The 15,161-nt window shown below is 34.5% G+C and overlaps 1 protein-coding gene across 1 annotated transcript in view; it reads right to left on the bottom strand.

Annotated features, from left to right (window-relative positions):
• LOC121875607 (minor histocompatibility antigen H13-like) overlaps nucleotides 1-15,161 on the bottom strand; it is a 28,419-nt gene that overhangs the window by 11,968 nt on the left and 1,290 nt on the right. Inside the window, exon 2 of the mRNA XM_042380189.1 lies at nucleotides 463-561. Coding sequence (XP_042236123.1) covers nucleotides 463-561 — 99 coding nt within the window. The remainder of the gene's footprint in view (nucleotides 1-462; nucleotides 562-15,161) is intronic.

Genomic DNA, 15,161 nt, shown 5'->3' with positions numbered 1-15,161 from the left:
CACACGGCCAACCCAAGCACTACGGCCCTGGGTTTGGTTCTCATCAATCGTAAACCAACCATCGCGTGGGTACACGGTTATTGGTCGGCATCATACATTGTACATATCTTTTTCTTATATAGTGAGAGGACACAGTGTCTGAGGTCATGCAGCGAGTCTAGAAAACAAGCAAAATTATCACCTAAGTCTGTACTGGGGCGTGGTAGGGCCAATGACATCAATATTCAGGGTGGCAGAGAAAATTATAATAAAGCAATTAGCCACACAGTTACAGGGAAAGGTAATAATGGCAAGTAAGGAGAATGTGTAGCACAGTAAATATTTGAGTATGAGACAGAAATTAGTAGATAATTCTCCTGCTGATTTGCTTAAGGAGAAAAGCATCACTATTAATAAACACACTACGTCATTGACTCGGACATTACCTTAACAATAGAGAGTAAGAACCGCGACAGAACTTACCGTGAAGACAATGTACAGGCCGAAGAGTGCACACGAGGCAATAATTGGGAACATGGCTGCATCTTTTGAAGTCATCGTGTCCACCTTCTCTCCAGATGCCTAGAAAAATTTGGTATAATTCAAGTAACAATATTTGGCATAAATTTTCATACAGAGAATACATACACAATGTCACACCCAAATAACTACTAGTGTTTGGTGCAAAAATGTACAGCATGCTTGAATCCATTTGATCGTGGCCAGACATATGCTGTTAAATTGATAACACGACACAAGTTCCCAGTAACTGACAATGTTGCTTTCAGAACCAATGCATCAATTGATCACCTGTGAGAAACAAGCAATTTCTTCATAAGTCTGAATAAATTAGCAGATGATGTGAATGGTTTAACAACATCTAACCTAATTAAGAGTTACCCTTCAGACGTGGAGAAGTGTCAGTACGACGAGGTGTTTCTACAGGTAGACAAGATAACCAGCAGTGCAGAAAAGTCATTAGGTACAGTTTTATATATGAAGGGTCTCTCTCAACAGAAATAAACAATAATGAACAACACTACAATGACTCACACCAAATTGCTTGTGCTTAATGACCTTTGAGTACTACAATATTTAACACAGCCTTGAGTTCACTGATACTTTAATAATTTTGCTGCTACAAAAATACAGAAGGTCTAGGGGGTCTGAACTTGACTGTACAGTAGTATTATATATATTCACTTTATATACAAGATCATCTTTATCAGTTATGTACTGTGTTAAATATACTGTACTGTGTAAAGTATACTGTACTGTGTTAAGAATACTGTACTACTGTGTTAAGAATACTGTACTGTGTAAAGTATACTGTACTGTGTTAACTATACTGTACTGTGTTAAGAATACTGTACTACTGTGTTAAGTATACTGTACTGTGTTAAGTATACTGTACTGTGTTAAGTATACTGTACTGTGTTAAGAATACTGTACTGTGTAAAGTATACTGTACTGTGTTAAGAATACTGTACTGTGTTAAGAATACTGTACTGTGTAAAGTAAACTGTACTGTGTAAAGTATACTGTACTGTGTTAAGAATACTGTACTGTGTTAAGTATACTGTACTGTGTTAAGTATACTGTACTGTGTTAAGAATACTGTACTGTGTTAAGAATACTGTACTGTGTTAAGTATACTATACTGTGTTAAGTATACTATACTGTGTTAAGCATACTGTACTGTGTTAAGTATACTGTACTGTGTTAAGTATACTATACTGTGTTAAGCATACTGTACTGTGTTAAGTATACTGTACTGTGTTTATACTATACTGTGTTAAGTATACTATACTGTGTTAAGCATACTGTACTGTGTTAAGTATACTGTACTGTGTTAAGCATACTGTACTGTGTTAAGTATACTGTACTGTGTTAAGAATACTGTACTACTGTGTTAAGAATACTGTACTGTGTTAAGTATACTGTAGTGTGTTAAGAATACTGTACTACTGTGTTAAGAATACTGTACTGTGTTAAGTATACTGTACTGTGTTAAGTATACTGTACTGTGTTAAGAATACTGTACTACTGTGTTAAGAATACTGTACTGTGTTAAGTATACTGTACTACTGTGTTAAGAATACTGTACTGTGTTAAGTATACTGTACTGTGTTAAGTATACTGTACTGTGTTAAGAACACTACTACTGTGTTAAGAATACTGTAATGTGTTAAGTATACTGTACTGTGTTAAGTATACTGTACTGTGTTAAGTATACTGTACTGTGTTAAGTATACTGTACTACTGTGTTAAGTATACTATACTGTGTTAAGCATACTGTACTGTGTTAAGTATACTGTACTGTGTTAAGTATACTATACTGTGTTAAGTATACTATACTGTGTTAAGCATACTGTACTGTGTTAAGTATACTGTACTGTGTTAAGCATACTGTACTGTTAATAATACTCTACTACTGTGTTAAGTATACTGTACTACTGTGTTAAGTATACTGTACTACTGTGTTAAGTATACTATACTGTGTTAAGCATACTGTACTGTGTTAAGTATACTGTACTGTGTTAAGTATACTATAACTATACTGTGTTAAGTACTGTGTTATACTATACTGTGTTAAGTACTGTGTTAAGTATACTGTACTGTGTTAAGCATACTGTACTACTGTGTTAGTACTGTACTACTGTGTTAAGTATACTGTACTACTGTGTTAAGTATACTGTACTGTGTTAAGTATACTGTACTGTGTTAAGTATACTGTACTGTGTTAAGTATACTGTACTGTGTTAAGTATGCTGTGCTGTGTTAAATGCTGTACTGTGTTAAGTATACTGTACTGTGTTAAAACATACTGTACTGTGTTAAGCATATAGTATACTGTACTGTGTTAAGTATACTATACTGTGTTAAGTATACTGTACTACTGTGTTAAGTATACTGTACTGTGTTAAGAATACTGTACTACTGTGTTAAGTATACTATACTGTGTTAAGCATACTGTACGGTGTTAAGAATACTGTACTACTGTGTTAAGTATACTGTACTGTGTTAAGTATACTGTACGGTGTTAAGAATACTGTACTACTGTGTTAAGTATACTGTACTACTGTGTTAAGTATTCTTTACTGTGTTAAGTATACTGTACTGTGTTAAGAATACTGTACTGTGTTAAGAATACTGTACTACTGTGTTAAGTATACTATACTGTGTTAAGTATACTGTACTGTGTTAAGAATACTGTACTACTGTGTTAAGTATACTATACTGTGTTAAACATACTATACTGTGTTAAGCATACTATACTGTGTTAAGCATACTGTACTGTGTTAAGAATACTGTACTACTGTGTTAAGAATACTGTACTGTGTTAAGAATACTGTACTGTGTTAAGAATACTGTACTGTGTTAAGTATACTGTACTACTGTGTTAAGCATACTGTACTGTGTTAAGTATACTGTACTGTTTTAAGTATACTGTACTGTGTTAAGAATACTGTACTACTGTGTTAAGTATACTGTACTGTGTTAAGAATACTGTACTGTGTTAAGTATACTGTACTGTGTTAAGTATACTGTACTGTGTCAAGTATACTGTACTGCATTAAGTATACTGTACTACTGTGTTAAGTATACTGTACTGTGTTAAGTATACTGTACTGTGTTAAGCATACTGTACTGTGCTAAGTATACTGTACTACTGTGTTAAGTATACTGTACTGTGTTAAGTATACTGTACTGTGTTAAGTATACTGTACTGTGTTAAGCATACTGTACTGTGTTAAGCATACTGTACTGTTTTAAGTATACTGTACTGTGTTAAGAATATACTGTACTGTGTTTTAAGTATACTGTACTGTGTTAAGAATACTGTACTGTTTTAAGTATACTGTACTGTGTTAAGAATACTGTACTACTGTGTTAAGTATACTGTACTGTGTTAAGAATACTGTACTGTGTTAAGTATACTGTACTGTGTTAAGAATACTGTACTGTGTTAAGTATACTGTACTGTGTTAAGTATACTGTACTGTGTTAAGTATACTGTACTGTGTTAAGAATACTGTACTGTGTTAAGCATACTGTACTGTGTTAAGTATACTGTACTGTGTTAAGAATACTACTGTGTTAAGTATACTATACTGTGTTAAGCATACTGTACTGTGTTAAGTATACTGTACTGTGTTAAGTATACTGTACTGTGTTAAGTATACTGTACTGTGTTAAGTATACTGTACTGTGTTAAGTATACTGTACTGTGTTAAGTATACTGTACTATGTTAAGAATACTGTACTACTGTGTTAAGTATACTATACTGTGTTAAGTATACTATACTGTGTTAAGTATACTGTACTGTGTTAAGTATACTGTACTGTGTTAAGTATACTGTACTGTGTTAAGTATACTGTACTGTGTTAAGAATACTGTACTACTGTGTTAAGTATACTGTACTGTGTTAAGAATACTGTACTGTGTTAAGCATACTGTACAGTGTTAAGTATACTGTACTGTGTTAAGTATACTGTACTGTGTTAAGTATACTGTACTGTGTTAAGAATACTGTACTGTGTTAAGCATACTGTACTGTGTTAAGTATACTGTACTGTGTTAAGTATACTGTACTGTGTTAAGAATACTGTACTACTGTGTTAAGTATACTATACTGGGTTAAGTATACTGTACTGTGTTAAGAATACTGTACTACTGTGTTAAGCATACTATACTGTGTTAAGTATACTGTACTGTGTTAAGAATACTGTACTACTGTGTTAAGTATACTGTACTACTGTGTTAAGTATACTATACTGTGTTAAGCATACTGTACTGTGTTAAGTATACTGTACTGTGTTAAGTATACTGTACTGTGTTAAGAATACTGTACTACTGTGTTAAGTATACTGTACTGTGTTAAGAATACTGCACTGTGTTAAGTATACTGTACTGTTTTAAGTATACTGTACTGTGTTAAGAATACTGTACTACTGTGTTAAGTATGCTGTACTGTGTTAAGAATACTGTACTGTGTTAAGTATACTGTACTGTGTTAAGTATACTGTACTGTGTTAAGTATACTATACTGTGTTAAGCATACTGTACTGTGTTAAGTACACTGTACTGTGTTAAATATACTGTACTGTGTAAAGTATACTGTACTGTGTTAAAAATACTGTACTACTGTGTTAAGAATACTGTACTGTGTTAAGTATACTATACTGTGTTAAGCATACTGTACTGTGTTAAGTATACTGTACTGTGTTAAGCATACTGTACTGTGTTAAGTATACTGTACTGTGTTAAGTATACTGTACTGTGCTAAGTATACTGTACTACTGTGTTAAGTATACTGTACTGTGTTAAGTATACTGTACTGTGTTAAGTATACTGTACTGTGTTAAGTATACTGTACTACTGTGTTAAGTATACTGTACTGTGTTAAGAATACTGTACTACTGTGTTAAGTATACTATACTGTGTTAAGCATACTGTACTGTGTTAAGTATACTGTACTGTGTTAAGTATACTGTACTGTGTTAAGAATACTGTACTACTGTGTTAAGTATACTATACTGTGTTAAGCATACTGTACTGTGTTAAGTATACTGTACTGTGTTAAGTATACTGTACTGTGTTAAGTATACTGAACTGTGTTAAGTATACTGTACTGTGTTAAGTATACTGTACTATGTTAAGAATACTGTACTACTGTGTTAAGTATACTATACTGTGTTAAGTATACTGTACTGTGTTAAGTATACTGTACTGTGTTAAGTATACTGAACTACTGTGTTAAGTATACTGTACTGTGTTAAGAATACTGTACTACTGTGTTAAGTATACTATACTGTGTTAAGCATACTGTACTGTGTTAAGTATACTGTACTGTGTTAAGTATACTGTACTGTGTTAAGAATGTTTATAGTAATTACTGTGTTAAGTATACTATAATGTGTTAAGTATACTGTACTGTGCTATATACTGTACTGGGTTAAGAATACTGTACTAATGTGTTAAGTATACTGTTCAGTTAGCAATACTGTACTACTGTGTTAAGTATACTGGTACTGATTGCGTTAAGTATACTGTACTGTGTTACATACTGTACCACTGTGCTGGGTTACGAATTGTACCGTGTTAAGCATACTGCACTGTGTTACATACCGTTCTGGTGCTGCTATTGCACTACTGTGTGTTAAGTATAGATTGTACTGTGTTACATATTGTACTGTGTTAGTACATTTGCATGTGTTATATATTGTACTGTGTTATATACTGTACTGTGTTAAGTATACTGTACTGTGTTAATTATACTGTACTGTGTTAAGTATACTATACTGTGTTAAGCATACTGTACTGTGTTAAGTATACTGTACTACTGTGTTAAGTATACTGTACTGTGTTAAGCATACTGTACTGTGCTAAGTATACTGTACTGTGCTAAGTATACTGTACTGTGCTAAGTATACTGTACTGTGTTAAGTATACTGTACTACTGTGTTAAGTATACTGTACTGTGTTAAGAATACTGTACTGTGTTAAGTATACTGTACTGTGTTAAGTATACTATACTGTGTTGTTACACCGTACCGTGTTACATACTGTACTACTGTGTTAAGCATAATTGCACCACTGGTGTTAAGCATACTGTACTGTGTTAAGAATACTGTACTACTGTGTTAAGTATACTGTGCTGTGTTAAGTATACTGTACTGTGTTAAGCATACTGTACTGTGCTAAGTATACTGTACTACTGTGTTAAGTATACTGTACTACTGTGTTAAGTATACTGTACTGTGTTAAGCATACTGTACTACTGTGTAAAGTATACTGTACTACTGTGTAAAGTATACTGTACTGTGTAAAGTATACTGTACTGTGTTAAGCATACTGTACTGTGTTAAGTATACTGTACTGTGTTTAGCATACTGTACTGTGTTAAGTATACTGTACTGTGCTAAGTATACTGTACTACTGTGTTAAGTATACTGTACTGTGTTAAGAATACTGCACTACTGTGTTAAGTATACTGTACTACTGTGTCAAGTATACTGTACTGTGTTAAGTATACTGTACTGTTAAGAATACTGTACTACTGTGTTAAGTATACTGTACTACTGTGTCAAGTATACTGTACTGTGTTAAGTATACTGTACTGTGTTAAGAATACTGTACTGTGTTAAGTATACTGTACTGTGTTACGAATACTGTACTACTGTGTTAAGTATACTGTACTACTGTGTTAAGTATACTGTACTGTGTTAAGAATACTGTACTACTGTGTTAAGTATACTGTACTACTGTGTTAAGTATACTGTACTGTGTTAAGTATACTGTACTACTGTGTTAAGTATACTGTACTGTGTTAAGTATACTGTACTGTGTTAAGAGTACTGTACTACTGTGTTAAGTATACTGTACTGTGTTAAGAATACTGTACTACTGTGTTAAGTATAACTGTACTACTGTAAAGTTAAGTATACCAAATTGTGTTACACACTGTGTTCGTGCTAAGTATAATTGTACCAATGTGGTTACATACCGTACTGCAGGTTAAGAATACTGTACTACTGTGTTAAGTATACTGTACTACTGTGTCAAGTATACTGTACTGTGTTAAGTATACTGTACTGTTAAGAATACTGTACTACTGTGTTAAGTATACTGTACTGTGTTAAGTATACTGTACTGTGTTAAGTATACTGTACTGTGTTAAGAATACTGTACTGTGTTAAGAGTACTGTACTACTGTGTTAAGTATACTGTACTGTGTTAAGTATACTGTACTGTGTTAAATATACTGTACTGTGTAAAGTATACTGTACTGTGTTAAGAATACTGTACTACTGTGTTAAGTATACTGTACTACTGTGTTAAGTATTCTTTACTGTGTTAAGTATACTGTACTACTGTGTTAAGTATACTGTACTGTGTTAAGTATACTGTACTACCGTATTAAGTATACTGTACTACCGTGTTAAGTATACTGTACTACCGTGTACTAAGTATACTGTACTACTGTATAAAGCATACTGTACTACTGTGCTGTGCTAAGTATACTGTACTACTGTGCTAAGTATACTGTACTACTGTGTGAAGTATACTGTACTACTGTGTGAAGTATACTGTACTACTGTGTTAAGTATACTGTACTACTGTGTTAAGTATACTGTACTACTGTGTTAAGAATATTGTACTACTGTGTTAAGAATATTGTACTACTGTGTTAGGTATATTGTACTGTGTTAAGTATACTGTACTACTGTGTTAAGTATACTGTACTGTGTTAATTATACTGTACTGTGTTAAATATACTGTACTGTGTTAATTATACTGTACTGTGTTAAATATACTGTACTGTGTTAAGTATACTGTACTGTGTTAAGTATACTGTACTGTGTTAAGTATACTGTACTACTGTGTTAAGTATACTGTACTACTGTGTTAAGTATACTGTACTACTGTGTTAAGTATACTGTACTACTGTGTTAAGTATACTGTACTACTGTGTTAGGTATATTGTACTGTGTTAAGTATATTGTAGTGTTAAATATACTGTACTGTGTTAAGTATACTGTACTGTGTTAAGTATATTGTACTGTGTTAAGTATACTGTACTACTGTGTTAAGTATACTGTACTACTGTGTTAAGTATACTGTACTGTGTTAATTATACTGTACTGTGTTAAATATACTGTACTGAGTTAATTATACTGTACTGTGTTAAATATACTGTACTGTGTTAAGTATACTGTACTGTGTTAAGTATACTGTACTGTGTTAAGTATACTGTACTACTGTGTTAAGTGTACTGTACTACTGAGTTAAGTATACTGTACTACTGAGTTAAGTATACTGTACTGTGTTAAATATACTGTACTGTGTTAAGTACATTGTACTGTGTTAAGTATACTGTACTACTGTGTTAAGTATACTGTACTACTGTGTTAAGTATACTGTACTGTGTTAATTATACTGTACTGTGTTAAATATACTGCACTGTGTTAAGTATACTGTACTGTGTTAAGTATACTGTACTGTGTTAAGTATACTGTACTACCGTGTTAAGTATACTGTACTGTGTTAAACATACTGTACTGTGTTAAGTACACTGTACTGTGTTAAGTATACTGTACTACTGTGTTAAGTATATTATACTACTGTGTTAAGTATACTGTACTACTGTGTTAAGTATACTGTACTGTTAAGTATACTGTACTTTGTTAAACATACTGTACTGTTTTAAGTACACTGTACTGTGTTAAGTACACTGTACTGTGTTAAGTATACTGTACTGTGTTAAGTATACTGTACTGTGTTAAGTATACTGTACTGCATTAAGTATACTGTACTACTGTGTTAAGTGTACTGTACTACTGAGTTAAGTATACTGTACTGTGTTAAGTATACTGTACTGTGTTAAGTATACTGTACTGCTGTGTTAAGTACACTGTACTACTGTGTTAAGTACACTGTACTACTGTGTTAAGTACACTGTACTACTGTGTTAAGTACACTGTACTGTGTTAAGTATACAGTGGGGTATGCTATAACGAATCTAATTGGTTCTAGTTCCTTGTTCGTTATAGCATTCGTTCGTTATAGGATTAATCCGTTCCAGGCCCCCAAATACAACAACTTAACACTGAATAATATAATATAAAATTGTAAAAAAGTGCATAAATATGCATCTAAACCCCTGAAATAAAGAATATCATTAATATTTGTAATAAAAAAAACAATAAATTAGAAAAAAAAAAATTTAAATAATGTTCGTTGTAGGAGTTCCGTTCGTTATAGCATTCTCAATTTTATAGGTAAAACCGTTCGTTATAGGAATATTCGTAGTAGGATCCATTCGTTATAGCATACCCCACTGTACTGTGTTAAGTATACTGTACTACTGTGTTCAGTATACTGTACTACTGTGTTAAGTATACTGTACTGCATTAACTATACTATACTGCGTTAAGTATACTGTACTGTGTTAAGTATACTGTACTACTGTGTTAAGTATACTGTACTGTGTTAAGTATAATGTAGTGTGTTAAGTATACTGTACTGTGCTAAGTATACTGTACTGTGCTAAGTATACTGTACTGTGTCAAGTATACTGTACTGTGTCAAGTATACTGTACTGTGTCAAGTATACTGTACTGTGTCAAGTATACTGTACTGCGTTAAGTATACTGTACTGTGTTAAGTATACTGTACTGTTAGGTATACTGTACTGTGTTAAGTAAACTGTACAGTGCAGTAAAGAGTACAATACAGTAAAGAGTACAGTACAGTAAACAGTACAGTACAGTGCAGTACAGTAAAGAGTATAGTACAGTAAACAGTCCAGTGCAGTGCAGTACAATATAGTCTGGATTTACGCGGTTTTGGTTAGCGCGTTTGGTCATTTACGTGGGAAGCGGCGCAGGCAGGGTGCGCACAAGGTCGCCCCATCATCAAAACATTACCGAGTTCTTCACCCGCCACCCACCACAGCTGGCCCAAGTCAGTGATAGTGAGGATATGGACTTTGAAGGGTTGGAACACAAAGGCCCTGCAAGCCTCTGTGGTGGATAGTGATACAAGTGATACAGGTGAGGGCCAATAATCTACCCTCTGCCTCGGAACCAACCCCCCATCCCGTTTGCCCAGCCATCTTTTCTACTGACCTAGGCGTTAAAAAACCTAATAATATTGATATTTCTCTTAATTATTAATTGGGTGTGCATACCATCATAAAATTAAGATGTTATTTTTACTACAACGTACGGATTGTGTCGGAAAAAGTGGAGTTTGGGGGTCGGCCCAGTCTCTATTTCAATTAATCCCATATGTTATGTTGTTTCATTAACGCGTTTCTCGTTTTACGCAGACCTCCACGGGTTCAATTGACCGCATAAATCCAGACTATACTGTACAGTACAGTGCAGTAAAGAGCACAGTACAATAAACAGTATAGTACAGTGCAGTACAGTAAAGAGTACAGTACAGTAAAGAATACAGTACAGTACAGTAAAGAGTAAGTACAGTACAGTGCAATTCAGTACAGTACAGTACAGTACAATACTGTACTGTGCAGTACAGTATTGTACAGTACAGTAGTTGTATATGCATGCATTATTTTCTATAGAAATAGCAATGATTTTCTGTATATATAACTTTTTTCATGGGTCAAAGGGAGGCTGGGGAAAGTAAATCCTGTATTTTATCTATTTCTTACAGGGAAAATTGATCCGCTTAACGTTGTTTCGCATAACGTCGCAATTTTAGGAACGTAACCCCAGCGTTAAGCGAGGACTTACTGTATTTAGACCTCTTAGGGGGTACTGTCCTGGTAATGAAGCCAGGCTGAAAACATTCTAAATCAACTGCTGCACCAACACAACTACTTGTATGTGTACACTTCCCCAGCTGCAGGCACTACATCACTCAGCTAGTGTTGAGTCAATGTTAAATACACTTCCTCTTACAGTACAGTACAGTACGTGTACTCCCATAATTCCTCTTAAGTTTACCACATGCACCACTTACCAAGGAGTCTAAATGCTCAACAGCTGTTTCTTATTCCAGTTAGTTCAAGTGAGAAAAAGAGAACAGATATTTTATTTGGACAAGAAAATTTAAATTTTAAATGACCTTGACTGTGAAGTACCTCAATTGTGGCATGAACAAGCTGGTTAATGAAAGCAAAGTAGAGTACAGTACAGTATCAGACTGAAGGCTGGCACAATTGGTACAACATTATACATAGACATCCAAGACCATCCAGCATTTGAGCTCATCACTGTACAGGAGCCAAACACGGAGGTTACTGTGAAGGGATACACTCCATTTTGTCACCACTAAAAGTCGCCGGTATTAGTGACAAATTGTAAGTTATTAATTTACAAGAATAGAAATTACACATGTATACAGACGACTTGAAGAGTATTGTGATGATATTATTACTATACATGAATATCAATCATTTAATAAAGAAAATTATTATACAATGGTAAATAAACAAATACAGAACAAATGAAGGTGATTTGGCACCAGCGCATAAACCAGCGAGCAGCAACGAACAATCTTGCTCTACCCCTTTCTTCACAGAGAAACCCTCAATGGTTGATTTGCAATTACAACTAGTTGCTGAGCACAAGCTAAAATCGAGCACAAGAAAAGCAAATCATGACAAGCAAGATCACCTCTGGAAGCTGTGGGATTAATATGAAGACTAATATAACCACTTCTAATTTCCTAAAAAAATTGTCATTGTCTTCTGCCAAGATTGCATGAGTAAATTTTAGTCTTTCACATTTTAAGTGAGATAATTACAGACGTATTAAAAAATAAATAATTTTGTTTTAGTCTTTAATAAATTGTTTAAGTAAGATGCTTTCATGAGTACCTAATAACGTTTTTATTTTCGTCTTTAATAATTGTCTCAGTGAGATGCTTGAATGATCCAATATATTATGCCGAAGCATAATTTCGTAATACAATTTTGTAAACTAGGCGCTTTGATTAACCATTGGTAAATATTACGGGGCCACATAGCCTGTCGTGTCTTTCACATGCTGTTTAAGTGAGATGATTGCAGGCATATTAACAATATTTTTATTTTAGTCTTTCACCACAATATTGTCTCTGGAAAGTTTCAAAAGGAGGCTAGATAGATTCATGGATGATAGAGAGTGGTAGTAACTCTCGACAGGAGCTGCCATGCACAGGCCAACCGGCCTATTGCAGACTCCTTATTTTCTTATGTTCTTATGTTCTTAAGCAACAGTTATTTTCCTGTGTATATTGATGGGAATGAACACTGTGACAAAACAGGTTGGTGACAAAATGGGCATACCCCCTTTGAAGATCTGGACAGTTAACATGCAGCAACACAGAGCTGCGCTAAATGATCTATATTCTGGCTGAGGCAATGAAAATTTAAGCTTGGTAAAGTACAGTACAGCAGCTTGAGATGACAAGCCTGCTAGTAAACCAAGGCTGGCTTCATTACTTCATCAAGCTATGCAGTGCAACTCACTGGGGAGGCTGCCACAGATGATGGTTGGTTGTGGTGTTAAAAGTGGTCAAATGATAGAGGAGGAAGCAAGAAACCCATAAATTAATTTGAGGTTTATTCAGGTGCCCAGGAAACACCATTATTATACAGCAGTTATGTTGACACAGGCAGACCTGCAACATCAGGAACTAGGTCAGTTGTACACACAGTACAGTGATCCCTCGGTTAACGAATTACCTTCCATAAGAATGTTCAATTCAGTTAACGAATTCCTTACGAATTTTTCCCAACATGTTTTCGCCTGCTTTCGTCTGCTGTAGTATTAGTCCGCCAATACAGTAATCGATTTTAGGGCTTAAATTCGTTACCATTTGAGTAAATATCAAAAAGGTTGTACTATTCAATAATTTTCCAATTCATATATTAAATTTTTTAGTCATTTTGACAATTATTTAACATAATTGAAGTACAGGGAACTAGTTTTTAGCGCGCCAAACAGCCACTTGACTCGCCCAGAATGGCGCCAGTTGTGTCTCTGCTCAGTGGAGGAAGCATCTTGCTTGAGGCTCTCTTGAACATAAACTAATTTTACAGTACAATTATTGGTCATTCTGAAATTTATTTTACATTTTGACAATATATAGTGCAGTGCAGTGTTGATTTAAAGAAAATAATCTTGAATTACACCAAGTGAACTTAAAATTTTATTGGTGAAATGACGGCATCAAGCATGGGGTGATTTCTCTTCCACCCCCACTTCCTTCTCTTCTCCCTTCTCCTCCACCCCCACTTCTAATTCTCATCATCATCAACCAGGAGCCTTCTACATGCACATCTCAAAGTAAGTGTACTTTACTGCATTTATTTTTAGTTTGTATGTAATTTTTGGTGAGCTGGAACCAATTACCCAAAATCCCATTGAAACAATGGTTTTGGTTAACAAATGACCTTCTGAAATGAATTGTGTTCGTTAACCGAGGACCACTGTACTGGATGACAACTGCACAACCTCAGAAAAAACAATTTCTGCCTCAAACATACACACGGCCGCCACAACACAACCAATGTTTAAATCCAGGACGGATTTTGTTTTCATTCAGAGAAAAATAGTGAAAATATTTGGAAAAACTTCTTCCTTCCCATCTTTGGGAGTTTTCATGAGGTAGAAAAGCATTTATCTTCCTATGAAAACTGTCCTTAAGTTGCTGGTTAATGTGGACAACCTTCATCCATCATTAAAGTTGAATTTGAGGGACGATGGGTCAGTGAGAGGCAGGTTTATGTATATACTACAGTATTGTGACTGTTTTTATCCCCATAGTAAACATTTTAAGCATTGTTAGGTGAATTTGGGGCTCTAACCCCTTAATTTTATCATCAAATTTCAGTACAATACAATACTACTAAATAGATATTCTTTAATTGGCAAATAATCTCGGCCTCTATCTCACTAAATAATCCGAGGCCACTCATGGAGGACTGCCATCATATAAACCTGACTATTAATACAGGCATCAGCTACAGTACCTTGTGTTATAATTACAGTAAGTGTTTGTATCAGTGGTAAAGGAGGTTAGGTTGGATTTGGTTAGATTACATTGGGTTAGGTTGGATTTTGGTTAGATTTCATTGGGTTAGGTTAGATTTTGGTTAGATGGGTTAGGTTAGGTTACATTGGGTTAGGTTGGATTATGGTTAGATGGGTTAGGTTAGGTTGGATTTGTTTAGGTTAATTTTATCTGTTTTAGTGATTCTCTTGCCGTGTTCTTATGAGGTTGGAATAAAATATTGACGATGCTCACCAACAGTTCATTGACTTATCTGGGTAAAGGTGCAGCAGATGGTTAACACCCGAATGCATCGATTTAGTTCGTTCATATTTTCCACAGTTGTTGTTTGGGTCATACCGAGTAATGTAATCAAAACAACAACATTGTAGTATTGTTTTTACCTTTAGTCTGTCCTTCTGATCATAAATTACCTGTTGGTGGGCACGAAAGAAGAGGGAAATAACAGGGTAAAAACAGTGAACACTGATCACATGGCAATAATTTCACGTCCGTACGTCCTTCGTAACCAAAGAAATTCAAATTATTTACCGTAATTATGACGGGTAATATTTAGAGGTTGCCACCAGCTAACTGAATATTGAGTCATATATGAAGAGAGAGAGAAGAGAATAAAAATAATTTATCCTCTAACATTTCCATTGGA

Source organism: Homarus americanus, unplaced genomic scaffold (assembly GCF_018991925.1).
Source record: "Homarus americanus isolate GMGI-L3 unplaced genomic scaffold, GMGI_Hamer_2.0 scaffold22250, whole genome shotgun sequence".
In the NCBI taxonomy this organism is placed as follows: Eukaryota; Metazoa; Arthropoda; class Malacostraca; order Decapoda; family Nephropidae; genus Homarus; species Homarus americanus.
Note: the sequence above shows the minus strand (reverse complement) of the source record. Positions and strands in the feature narration are given on the sequence as shown.